The sequence below is a fragment of the Lissotriton vulgaris genome, chromosome 12, assembly GCF_964263255.1.
Source record: "Lissotriton vulgaris chromosome 12, aLisVul1.2, whole genome shotgun sequence".
NCBI classification, from domain to species: Eukaryota; Metazoa; Chordata; class Amphibia; order Caudata; family Salamandridae; genus Lissotriton; species Lissotriton vulgaris.
In genome coordinates, this window is record NC_141700.1 from 590751868 (window position 1) to 590765115 (window position 13248).

The window sequence follows — 13248 nt, forward strand, 5'->3', positions numbered from 1 at the left end:
TAATACAGGGATATGAAATGTTTTATACCCATCCAGATGTTGCTCAGATAATAACCATGTCTCTTGTAGACATAAAATGTCATAATTTCGAACAAAGTCTCCCCAAGCACTATATGTAATTTTAGACTTAAAGCCACAAATGTTCCAGGATAGGATTTTGACCGTCCCCGGATTTAATACAGGGTTGGCAACCATATCGGGTTCTTTACCTATATTCCCTCATTGTTTCTTCCCGTATTGGGCTATCAACTATTGTTCTATCTCTGATGGACTCATTCGGAGAAGCCCCTATTCCATTAATAATTGATTCACCCGGGATTTTGACTGGGTCAGTAACATGTAAAGGATCATCTTCCCCGTAAGTTCCTTGCTGATTTGCATGGGACTGAGACTTGGAGGGAGCTAACTTCCGTAAACAGGAGACAACAGCCTTGCTCTGGCATTCATATTGTTAAGTGTATTTCCTTCTAACTTACAACTACCCTTTTCACGGTTATGGCCATTATGTCAATCCACATCCTCCAAAAACTGCAGCAATTCAAACCTATTTTTTACTGCTACATTATAAATCTGATATTTTGCATAGTGATTGTTTCCCAAATGGTGGTTACCCAAGTACGAGTTTTGCCTCTCGGCCATACAGGGCCGACAAAAGAAGCACAAGGGGAGGACATAAGGTATCCTCCCTTCTTAAATTAGATACCTTACTATGATTACTGTCTCCCTGGGTTACAGTGTGAAGAGTCTTCTCGCTAATTTTTATGTTGTCCTCTATTCCGTATAACATAGAGATTCTAGAGGCTAATTCGCTTACTTTGTTCAAAATGATCATTTGATTTAACTCTATCTGGGTTAGCCTATTCTCTATTGGATCTATGAGTGCCCTCATTTTAATAGTTAAGTCCAAGAAAAGGCTCTCAATTTCGAAAGCAGTATTATTAGTTCCTTGTCCTTTGTAATTACTTTTACAATTATTATTGTTTTTTGCCTGGTTTACCCTTTTCTTTGCCTTATTCCCCCCTGTAGCTATCTTCTTTAGCATTGAGTTTTTTACAGGTGTAGGGTTTTTTACAGATGGGCTATTTACATGAACCAAAGGTGGGAGACTTATGGGCAAAACGTTCTTGATCTTAATGCAAGCTTTCTTTGAAGGTGGAAGTGACAACACATCAGGGTCATCTGACGAGATCTCGTCTCCACCTATGACGATACAGCCATTATTTACATCTGGTGGTATTCTAGGAGATCTAAGCAACTCCAGAGACAATTCCCCTAAGGAGCTTAACGCGCTACTACACTCCACAGATTTTAAGGCCTCCTTATCCTTTGTCAGGGCATCTTCAACGCTAGATATTTGCTTTTCAATTGCTCCCACCGTCCCATTTAAATATTTCATTAGTGACATGCTGTCTGGTTTCAGCTTTAAGGTGGGTTGTCCCGAGGTCGACAAATTCAGCTTCCTTATCCCCATCTTTTTTTCTTCTTAGGCCAAACGAGTATATCAGACCTATATCGATAATACCTGTGTCGATATTGATAATAAAGCCCAGTTTTACTGTAATGATATCTAAAGATGCTATAACAGTTTATGTTCAATTAAAACACACTCAGTCCCAAATATAGCAAAGGAATGTAGCTGAACTTGTGAGGAAGACAAATAGTTCTTATCACATCTGTGCAGATAATTGTAGGGGAGAGTCTTAGAGTCTTACTTGGCCTTCCCACGATGATCTCACAAGGGAGGGCCAAGAGAGTAGGCCCGGCCTGGCCTCTGACGGGCGCGGACAGGGCAGGCCTGGGCAGCGCCCGGGCAGGCCCGTGCACGTCCCGCACTGCGGGAGGTCCGGGCCGGCTTTCAGGGCCTCCGGCGCCCTCCTATCGCATCACTGGCTCTGCGCCCTGCAGAGCCTTCTGGGGGATGTAGTCTTGTCCCCATAGGCTGCTCCAGCAGCTCCTCTCCCCTCAAAAACGGGAGAATGGCGGTGCAGCAAGAAAGTATCCTCTGCCTCTCACAGGCGCAACTGGATGGCCGTTCCCCTCACGGCTTGATCAGGCGGGCAAACAGGAAGAGCAGCAGATGCAGGGTAAGTGGCATCCAAGCTACTCACCCACGCCTACAAATCCCTCCACAACATTGGAGCCAAATACCTCAACGAAAGAGTCTCCTTCCACATACCCAAAAGGAACCTCAGCTCCACCGACCTCACCTTGGCAGAGACCCGCGCATCCACAGAACCAGGGCAGCTGGAAGAGCCTTCTCCTATGTTGCAGAAAAAACCTGGATCAAGCTCCCAGTCAACATCAGATGCTCCCCCACTCTGCACACCTTCAGGAAGAGCCTCAATACCTGGCTCTTTGACTGATCTGGAACTGCACCCCCCCCCCAAGTGCCTTGAGACCCTCACAGGTGAGTACTGCGCTTTACAAACCCCTGATTATTTGAAAATAAAATAGAGGAATTTTATACGTTGTATACCTATACACTGACTACAAAACAAAATCAAGGGAATTAGAAATGCCCATCAGTACAGATACTGAGAAAGAAGACATAGAGGCCTGATTGGGGAAGATGAAGTTAAGGGAGCAACACAAGTGTTGAAAAATAACCAACGGTCAGGGCTGGTTGGATTTATAGGAAACTTCTATAAAATATATATGGGAAATTAGCCTGAAAATTCTCTAACTTATTGAATCATTTTCTTTAAATGAGGGAATTGAGTCCCACAATGGAGGTAGCAACAATTATAGCCCACCCCAAGCTGGGGAGAGACAATAAACTATGTTCTTCCTGTAAACTCATTACCCATTCCAGCATATATTGAAATTTATATTCAAACTTATTAGCCACAAGTATTGAGAAAACTGTCAGGGAATTGATAAATCCTGACCAAAGCAGATTTGTGTTTGGCAGATAATCCCATGATAATTTACAAAGGGTGATCCACCTAGTTGAAAAGGTGAATGAGAAAAATATACTTTGCCCGATGAGAACTTTTTCGACCACTTAGACTGCTCCTTTTTAGGACCTCTATTGACATACTTTAGCACATGCCCTAAGAATGTATATATTACAATGGCAAACTGCAGACATCCAAGGGCAAGAATTTCACTTAATGGCAGCCTGTCTCAATCAGTGAGACTGGAAAGCGGAACCTAGGAGGCAAGTACCCCTTTCCCTTTGCTATTTGCATTAAACATAGAACCTCTAGTGAGCAGGATACGAGACTCGAGAGGCATCAGAGGGTTTCAGTTTGGGAAAGATGCACATAAGATCATCTTATGAGTGGATGATTATCTCCTAACATTGGGTACTCCAGGGACTCTCTTCTGACTATGGTGCACCAATTGGAAGTGTTTAAAGTAATATTGGGGTAAAAGACAAACTTAGAAAATTCCTAAGTGTTGTTGAAACTTTAACAAACCTCAGAACAATCTAAGAACATGCTGGAAATGTCACCTGCATGATGATAGACATACACACTTACCCTGAATGCCTCAGCTACATGGATATCTAGATGCCTGGTACTGATTCTTGGTCATGTGTGAACACAGATCATGTGTGTGCCATATGACCTTTGCCCGTCTCATGTTCATGCAGTCTTGTTAAATCAGGAGGAACGCAGAAAAGCGATACCTTCATAGTGGTAGAGGACTACTGCCCTTGCAATGGAGCTAAGTCACATAAGTGCAGTGGCGACAGAATACCTGTTTAGTAGTATTCAGCAGTGGAAACAGTTTCACCTCTCTTAACTTAACTAACCCTTGGCTTAGATTATGGATGTATATACAGGCACATGCATCAAGATAGGATTTAGCAAGTCCCTAATTGAGATAATTAAGGAATAGCAATTAAGGTCTCACAAAAGCCTATGCATGTAGGAATTGCTATAAAAATAGTGATTCCTACACATTCATTATTTGCGAGTCGCAAATTGCGAGTCGCAAATAAGGAATAGCTTCCCATTCATTCCTATGACCCTACAGGTCTATAGGAATGAATGGGAAATTGCATGCGCAATTTGCGAGTACCAATAGGTCCTTGCAAATTGCGCATGCAATTTCAGGGTGCAAGGGTGTCAAAAGGACACCCTGTTGCACCCCTGAAATTGATCTGTGCACATATGTTGCGCACACACATGCCCTGTGCACACAACATGACATTTTGAAAAATGCACAAAAGTGCATTTTTCAAAGTTTTTGCAAATTACCATGAAGTTCAACTTCATGGTAATTTGCGGCCCCATATTTGCAAAATTGCATTTTTTTATCTTTAATGCATTGCATTTAAGGAATCTCAATTTGTGATTCCTTAAATGCAATCACAATTTAAGTAATCGCAATTTTGAGATTACTTAAATTGCGATTTTTGCATTTGGGATGCCCGTTTGCGACCGGTTTTTCTTTTGATGCATGAGCCTGTTAGCTCTTTGCAGCACATGATGTTTGTGTGTGTATGCTGCATTGCATATGTGCTTGTGCTAGGTACATAAAACAGAGACCTGTGAGTTTGACTTTGAAGCCCAGGGCATGGAAAGGCTAGTTGGAGGTGGGGACTGAAACCCAAAACTGTAGTAATTCCTGACATTCCGGAAGTCTGTGAAGAATTACTGCTAAATGGGGCCTGGGCTTCTTGTCACTAGAGATGATGAGCCTGATACAGTTAGCACTGTAGGACCAGTGAATCACAATAAAGGGGGGGGCTTAGGCCTTTTAACATTTGGGAGGGATAAATCAGTGGAGGCTGACAGCCAGGTGTGATCCCAGGTTACTCCCTGAGGTATGGATAAGTTAGAATTGAAGAAACTCGTGATTTGGAAGACTGCCTCTCTGACAAAGGGCAGGATAGAGGAGGGGGTAGTTTGAAAGAGTTGACACCCACAATGTGAATTTCAAAGTAGTAGGCACTAATTCATGTCTGTGTCTGGATGTTAAATATAAAAGTGGGAGCATGAGACCCAAAAGCTGTTCATTAGCGTGGGAAGAGCACAAAGACTTCAAACTGCTGCAACCAAGGCTGAATACCAAAGTCTACAAGTCTCCGTACTGAATCAACCAGGAAGTCAAGACCACTTGCCCTGGGGCTGGATCAGCAGTCTTCCGCCCACCTGCCTACCGAGAGCAAGGAGAGCAGTTGGAAGGGAGTGAGTCCCAGTTGGGATCCTGTCGAGTGGATCCCGGTAAGCAGGACCATTGAAAGAGTTTGCCCTTCTCATTATCAAGTCAACACATCACTGGGATCCACAGAGAAGTTTAGGGCCTTTGCCCCGGAACCTTGTGCCAAGAGGATCTGTGCCAAAACATCTAAAATGAAGGACCTGTCCTAGAGTTCACCATTTATAGAAAACCTTACCAAAAGCCGAGGAAAGCCATGGAGTAGATGTCCAACACTGCTGCAGGCTGACCGGAGACTGAAGCAACCCTGTCACATCTTTTGGACAAGAACTCAAGATGCAGTGGCCCTCCCGCATCCAGACGCTGCAGCACTAGAAGATCCACTCCAGTCTTCCCTGAACTGGCTGCCCTTGGTCAGGTAAGACTGTTTCTAGGTCTCCAGTCCTCCCTGGGTCTTGTACAACCTTAGTGCTTGGTGGGGCTTATTTACATCTTAAGGGCGGAACAAGACTTTATTGCATGTTCCCAAGAATATGCCACACCTGAAAATTACCACCATTGTTGATTGAGAATTGACCAACTCCATTACAATAGGAAAGAGGGACTCGAGAACACTACCTAGGATTACGCTAGTGCATCAACCTTGAGAGACTGTGGATAATATTTAATGTGCTCTGTAAGTACACTTTGTGTGTTTATATTAAATACTACTTTTATTGCAAAGTGAGTATTTGACTGGACAATCTGTTTATCGGAGTTACTGTTCTCACTTTGAGTCTTGTGCCTATGTATGCCTTGCACCTCTCTCCCTCTGAGAAGCCTTGGACTGATGGACCCTGCTACCTCTGAGAGTTAAGTGTCAAAGGGTTAGAACTTGGCCCAACTGTTCAGGACCCGTCGTAGTTTGGCTTCCAGGACAACAGGAGTAAAAGGCCACAATCCCATGGTTAGGCCCAGTAACCACTACTTGCTCTCTGGAAGGGGTTCTAAAAACGTAGAAAATCATTGTAATTTTAAATGGGCGAAGGGATGTATTAAATATCTGGGAGTCCAAATCATGGCAACAATACAAGGTCTGTTTAAAGGCATCTATTTTCCATTGATGTATTCAGTTACAAAGGATTTATAAAAATGCCCTCTTCTATAATATTCTGGAACAAACTAGACGGTGGTGGGCTGACTTTCTCTGATTTAAGAATGTATTATGAGGCCTTACACATAAGTGTGATAATGGAGTGAATGTGATTGAACGCTGAGAAGGTTGACGTCTAGATAGATCACCGTTACACTACACTGGGACCTTGTCCAGTTTTGGAAAAAGCAATTCCCCCTAATGTATACCTAAGCATGATGGTAACGACAAGACTTAACATATGGGACAGACTGGTAAAACAGTGGTAAACTAGAAAGAGCTAATCACATTTCCTTCTCCCTACATGTTGATACTCTTTAACAGTGATTAATCTCCAGCATTATCAGAAGGTCCATTTCGTAGATGGAGAGAAGGGGGATAGATGTAGGATGTTTTCAGTAATTATAGCCAGAATATGAATTTACTTTAAATAAATGAATAGATAAGATCCATTTGGCAAAACAGGAACAAGTTGGTTTAATTAAATGCAGCTGCTGAGATAGTATTGACAGCTGCAGATCTGAAGACAGTATCAGAGTACAGAAGCTTTGGCCACACATATACAGATTTTGTGGGTAAGAAAAAAGCACTTCAACATTCTTTGTAAAGCATCATAGTCATAAAAAATATCTGATAATGGGGCAACATATCGCTCTCGACCTCGGAGAGAGCTAGTGTGGGACAGTGTGTACATGTCCAGATGTTCTGTGGGGTGAGCGCATGATCACTTTGTGCCATGTATATGTCATGTCCTGATTGTCAGAGTGTTCCTAACTACATGTGGCATCTAACTTTGATGTATTTTGGGAACGCGTGCCTTCGACCAAACGTGTTTTATTGGGGCCAATCTCCTGGGTCCTGTTTGTGGTGTGACTACATATATGTGGAATAGATCAGGGTTTTCCCTAGGTACACGTTTGTCTTTGGGCCACCTGTGACCTGTGAAGCCGTAGGCTTGGATTTGGGTCGCAAGGCCTGTCTGACCACGTATCTCTGACTTGACTTGGAGTTGATGGGGAGGTCATCTATGATGAATCCAAAAGCAATTATACGAGTTTGTGAGTGTGGGCACATGTAACATGGTGGTCATTGATATCATATATGCAGATATTCTCATTATTATATGTACAGTTGTTACATCGTACATCAACATTGAATTAATCAGGATTGCCGTCATTGTACATGTATAAGTTACTGTGTGCATTGACATTGAATCTACTGGTATTGACATCATTGTGCATGTATAGGTTGCAGCGTACATCAGTATTGCATTTACTGTGATTGAGATTATTGTGCATTTATAGATTACGATTCAGAAAAGGGGGTGGTGATGGAACGAGTATCTGAATTAAGCAGAACACTCATACCCAGTCAACAGATCAGGGCTTGATCCATCACCGTTTTTTAGCTCACTGCACCATCCCAGCTCAGAACCTGGCTACATGCAAATTATTCTGACCCTGGCCCAGTGCATCATGGGAACAGGGCAGACCAAACTACCAAGCCAATTCTTTTACTGGAAAGGAAACAAGCTTCCGGGGACCGGTTTCTGGCATTACAGCCGTCTTCGGCCCGGCTTGCTTGAATCCTGATGGTGCAGTGAGCAAAGGACTCATGTCTGAGCATACCCTTCCACGCTTATTGTGGACAAAACGATCCAGTTAAAGAATTGGCTTGGTAGTTTGGTCTGCCCTGTTCCCATGATGCACTGGGCCAGGGACAGACTAATTTGCATGTAGCCAGGTTCTGAGCTGGGATGGTGCAGTAAGCTAAAAAACTGTGATGATCAAGCCCTGATCTGTTGACTGGGTATGAGTAGTCTGCTTAATTCAGATGCTCTGTCCATCACCACCCCCTTTTCTGAATCATTTATAGATTACAGCATTCATAGAGCCATACCTTACCTTTGTTACCAAACCGTTACATAGACATCTCCTTATTAAATTCAGATTTAATCAAATTCCTTACGTGCTGGGCTGCTTCCAGCATTGGAGCACGCCAGAATCAGGAGCCCCATGTAAATGTGATGATTTCTCAACTCAGGACACGTTGCACTTTATGATGTTTTGCAGTATCTTTAGGGAGTCAAGAAATAAATATTTAGTACCTGTTTTAAAGGAAGCCGGTTTTATACAAGTCAGGCCTGCCCTGTTGTACTTACAGTCTTTAGGTAATATTTTCATCACATACTCTGTGGCTAGCTTTTTAGTTGCTGCATTTAGAACCAAGTCAAGGCTTAAAAAGGGTAATGTTGTAACATGAATGTTGACATTTCTGTCCCGTTATTCATGACTGCTTAATGTGTTGCACAATCTGAAGATCTGTATGTACTTTTTTAAATTGTAAATATTACTGTGCTTTTATTGGCTTTTATGATTTTAACCAAATCGAATAAAGTGTATTTTGAACTTGAACTTGAACTATAGATTACAGCATACATCAATTTTGCATTCATTTGTACTGATGCTGCATGCATGCTCACATCAGTGTGTAAATTGCTACCGTATTTATTGATCTCAACACTCCCCCCTCTATTTGAATTTTCAACTACATCATTTTCTTCATACGTCATGACAGTAACATTATTTGAAATGGTGTGTGTTGCTTTGGTGTCTGTTATTCTTTCTGATGATCTCGAGCCGTGGATGAGGAGTGCCCGGCACGTCACATCGTAAAGCAATATTCAGGCCCAATCTATGAAGGGCAGTTACATAACTAGTCGATTTATATACAAGCTCTACATTGGTGAGAGCGATAAGGACACTACCAGGGCCTCTTTACAGCAAATCTTTAAGATACTGGGAAAGGTGTTTGGCACGGAGTGCTTATCAGGCACGCCGTTATGTTTTAGAAGATCATTTACTATAAGTATACACACTGAACTGCAGATACCACATTTGGGAGATTTTAGCCATCGAGGAATACCTGTGACTGAGCAACTCTTGGGAAGAATCAATAGGATTGTACCCGGAACACACATATATATGTTTTTATAACAAAGAGAACAATATGTTTGTTTTAAGAAAGATGGCATACAATGAATTAGCACCATCAAAACGCGTTGATGCATCACCTGCACAATTTGTGTTGCTGACTGGACCAGTTGATACTAAACAGGAGCTCATGTACCTGATCTCAGTCGGCTTTTCTCCTACGAATGTTTAACTTTGAATGAGAAATTGTACTGTCTTTTTTATCTCTCTTCTAACAATTGAGGAATCAGCGTTATGAATATGTCTCTGATGTTTTATTGAGGTAATGGGTATAATTGTTAATGAAATGTTTTATTGTATTCAATTGTATTAAAGTTCTGGCAAGTTTGCATCATGTAACTGTTGCTTCTTGCTTTATATTGCTCTAGAATAACAACCATACCTAGAGAGTATGATTTTTTAAATAAATATTTGCAATAATTTCTACTCTTGACGTATTGTAGATTTACTGCCTGGGCCTTGTTCATGGTCACAGTTATGTGTCTGAGTGCAAGATTGATGAGTTGTAGGAATGAGTAGAGTAGTTGTCAGTATGAGATAACAGAAACTGAAGGATAAATCTTTCTTTCACTTGTCAATAATACCTTATTCCTTTGGTCTAACTAAGGGGTCCCTCTCTTTAATTTTTTGACGTCTATTATCCTTTTCACAGCAAGTTTTGTTACTGCAACATACGCAAAAGACCTGAAAAAATGTCCGATTTAGTGAAGTTTGCTACAGTTTTCACCTTGACAGATTTGTGTTAAAATCGTGACTTATGTGACAATTTGTTTTCCATATATTTGCATTTAAAAACAACAGAATGGTTCTGCCTATCACATACTTCTCAGAGAAGAGTCAGGGACTCTTTACAAAGCCTGTGCTTATTGCCATATTGTGGAAATGATCTTGCAAGGCACAGGAAACCCTCTCCTGGATGAAGGTGGCAATAAACATGGATATTTTAGATGATTTACAAAGGGTAACAATTTAACTCACTCAAAAACATCAACAGTGAAAAACACTTTGCACATCTCTAACCACAACCCCTTTGAAGGCCATCCTCAATAATGTTTAACAGTGTCAGCTACGAATTTGGAGATTAGGAGTTTAGGGAGCTGAAGAGACAAGTAAGTTTTAAGATGAGGCGCAAAGCATTTCCATGTTTCATTGATGTGACAGAGTGACAACAGAGGTAAATAGCAAGGGATCCTGGTGGCACTTAGAGAAGGTGCATCTAACCATGGTTCCTACAATCGTATGAGTTGATAGTGAAAATTATGAGCTAAACTGTGCGTCATTTTTAAAAAAATGGAAAGCAGTTTAAATGTTGTTTTGTCACTCTAGATTTCTCAACTGTTTGACAAATTACAAGCAGAAGTTGTGGAAAATGGAGAAAACTTTTCTGTGGGGCAGCGTCAGCTTCTCTGCATGGCACGAGCGATACTTAGAAATTCAAAGGTAAGAATATATACAGTGGTATATTTCAACTTTAATGTCCCTTATGTGTGTGTATATCTATATCATATATCAGCATCTATAATATATCTATATCTATACATCAGCGGTTCACAAACTGTGTGCCGTGGCTCCCTGGGGAGCCGTCAAACCTAGCCTTGGGAGCCACGCACCAAACACTTTAATGCATTTAATATTGTATACTTCAGTTAAAACTAATTAGACTTAAACACATGATGTCAATCATTAGTAAGTGATGTGCCTAAAGCTGTAAACGATGATAATTGGTGGTATGTCAAGGGAGATGACCTCCATATTTCACTTTATCCCCACGTTCCAACGCCTCCAAAGTAAGCGGAAGATGTCTGATTTATTTTGTTAGACTCGATAATAGTTTTATTTTTTTTCAAATGCATTTCACACCAATGCTAGTTATCAGGAAAGTACAGTTGTCCTGTCTATTATACACACTAAGTATTATTAAATATTGACATTTGTACTTGAACCATAGGTACTTCCAGAACACATCACTTTCAGTATAAACACATTTCCAGACAGACCTGCTCTCTCCTTGAGCTTAGGGAAGTAAAACACCACATATGGCATAATGTCAACATTTGGAAGCAAGAAAAAGGGACGTTTAAAAAAAAATTAAATCAGAGGAATTTATTTTACTTTGCATTGATTTGAAGGCAATTTTACAGAGGAGACAGCAAAATTAAAGCTGTATGTGGTTTAAAAAGTCACTCTGCTGAGTCAGGTGTGTTGGTTATATGGGTAGAAATGGAAGTGCATGCAAATATTCTTCAAGAGCAGAAACACTTTAGCAATGGGGCCTACATGCATAGGGATGCTATCTAGCACGTTAAGAGGGATACCAAAATTTGAGATGGTACTCAAAAAAAGGAAGGGCCAAAGAAAAGAACTAGGAATATTTTATTAGAGGTGCCGCCTTAGTAATATTAAAAAAACACCCGGCTTATATGATTATAAAACCTTCATCAGCTTCATCCCAATTATTTTCTGAGCGAAAAATGCAAGCACTCCCAAGGCCGGGCTTACATCCCCCCCACCCTCCATAAAAAGTAACAGTGGGGACCCATGGGCAATGGCCAATGGGTCAAGGGAGCTGCGGGTCAAAAAAGTGTGGGAACCACTGCTATACATCACTGAAATAATTTGACATAATAGTTAGGTGAAAACGTCTGTCAAAAATATCTTTTTAAACTTTAAAAAACACTGAAATTCATTAGTTATAGTTAACTGAATTCCCAATAACTGGCGTTCTTGTCATGAACAACAATGTCATTAATTATGTCATTTCAGATGTCATCAGTGATGTTATCAATAATATCATAGAACATGAAATTAGTGATTTATCATATAAGATCATAAACAGTGCATGGCAACAGCGTTAGTTATAGTTACTTCAGTTAACTATAACTGAAGATTTTCAGTAAGGTTTTTGCAGTGAATTTCAAAGTTTTTTAAAATGTAAAGTTAGGTATTACCATGCCTAACCGTAATGTCACTTTAACCTTTGGTTATCTTCAGTGAATTTCTAGGTTTCCGTTTTATTTTCAAAATGAAACAAGATTTTATTACAATACCTAACGATCCCGACTCCCCTCAGCTATGGCCTGACCCAGCGGCCAATGCACAGTGGGTGCTCAATGCCTGCCGCACATGGCCTTTAGCTGTGCACAGTGTGGGGCTGAGTGCCCAACCACCCATGGGTGACCAACAATGTCAGAGAGAGGAGTAGAGTAGCATAGAGTGTAGAGCATATAATGTAGTAGCGTTTTTGTAGAGTGCAGTGGCGTAGAATAGAGTGGCATGTTGTAGAGTACGGTGGAGTAGTATATCATAGAGTGTAATGTCGTACAGTGTCATAGAGTGGAGTAGATTGGCGTAGAATGTAGGCGCATTGAGTGGAATAGAGTGCTGTAGAGTAGAGTTGCGTAGAGTGGACTGTCATGGAGTAGAGTGTCATAGAGTGGCATGTTGGTCAGTGTGTTAGAGTGGAGTGGTGTTTCATATAGTAGACTGGAGTAAAGTGGTGTGGAATAGCATAGAGGACGTTGCATAGAATGTTGGAAATTTGAGTGCAGTCTTGAATAGTAGCATAGAGAGTTATAGAGTGGAGGGGCGCAGAGTAAAATGGAGTGGCATATAGTGGAGTGCCGTAGAGTGGAGTATGTTAGAGTACTGTGCCATACATTGTTGTGACATAGAGTATCATGGCATACAGTGTCATGTACTACAGTGAAGAGGCGTAGAGTGGAGTGGCATAGAGTGAAGTGGTGTGTTGTATTGTATATTGTATTTGCATAGAGAGTAGTGGCATAAGATAGAGTAGAGTGAAGTGGTGTGTCATAAAGTGGCATACCATAGAGTGGACTGGCATGTTGTAGAGTGGAGTGGTGTGCAGTGAGGAGGAGCTGTGTCTCATAGAGTGGACTGGCGGGAAGTGTCGTGGAGTGGAGTGTCATAGAGTGCAGTGGCATATGGTCTAATATAGTGGTGTGTCGCTAAAATTAGTACAGTGGATTGGCATACAGATCAGTGTTGCAG

The 13248-nt window shown here is 41.3% G+C and overlaps 1 protein-coding gene across 1 annotated transcript in view; it reads left to right on the forward strand.

Moving 5' to 3' along the window:
* LOC147677796 (ATP-binding cassette sub-family C member 12-like) overlaps positions 1–13248 on the forward strand; it is a 1047046-nt gene that overhangs the window by 961914 nt on the left and 71884 nt on the right. The window contains exon 29 of the mRNA XM_086945450.1: positions 10564–10677. Within this exon, the coding sequence (XP_086801576.1) occupies positions 10564–10677 (114 nt within the window). The remainder of the gene's footprint in view (positions 1–10563; positions 10678–13248) is intronic.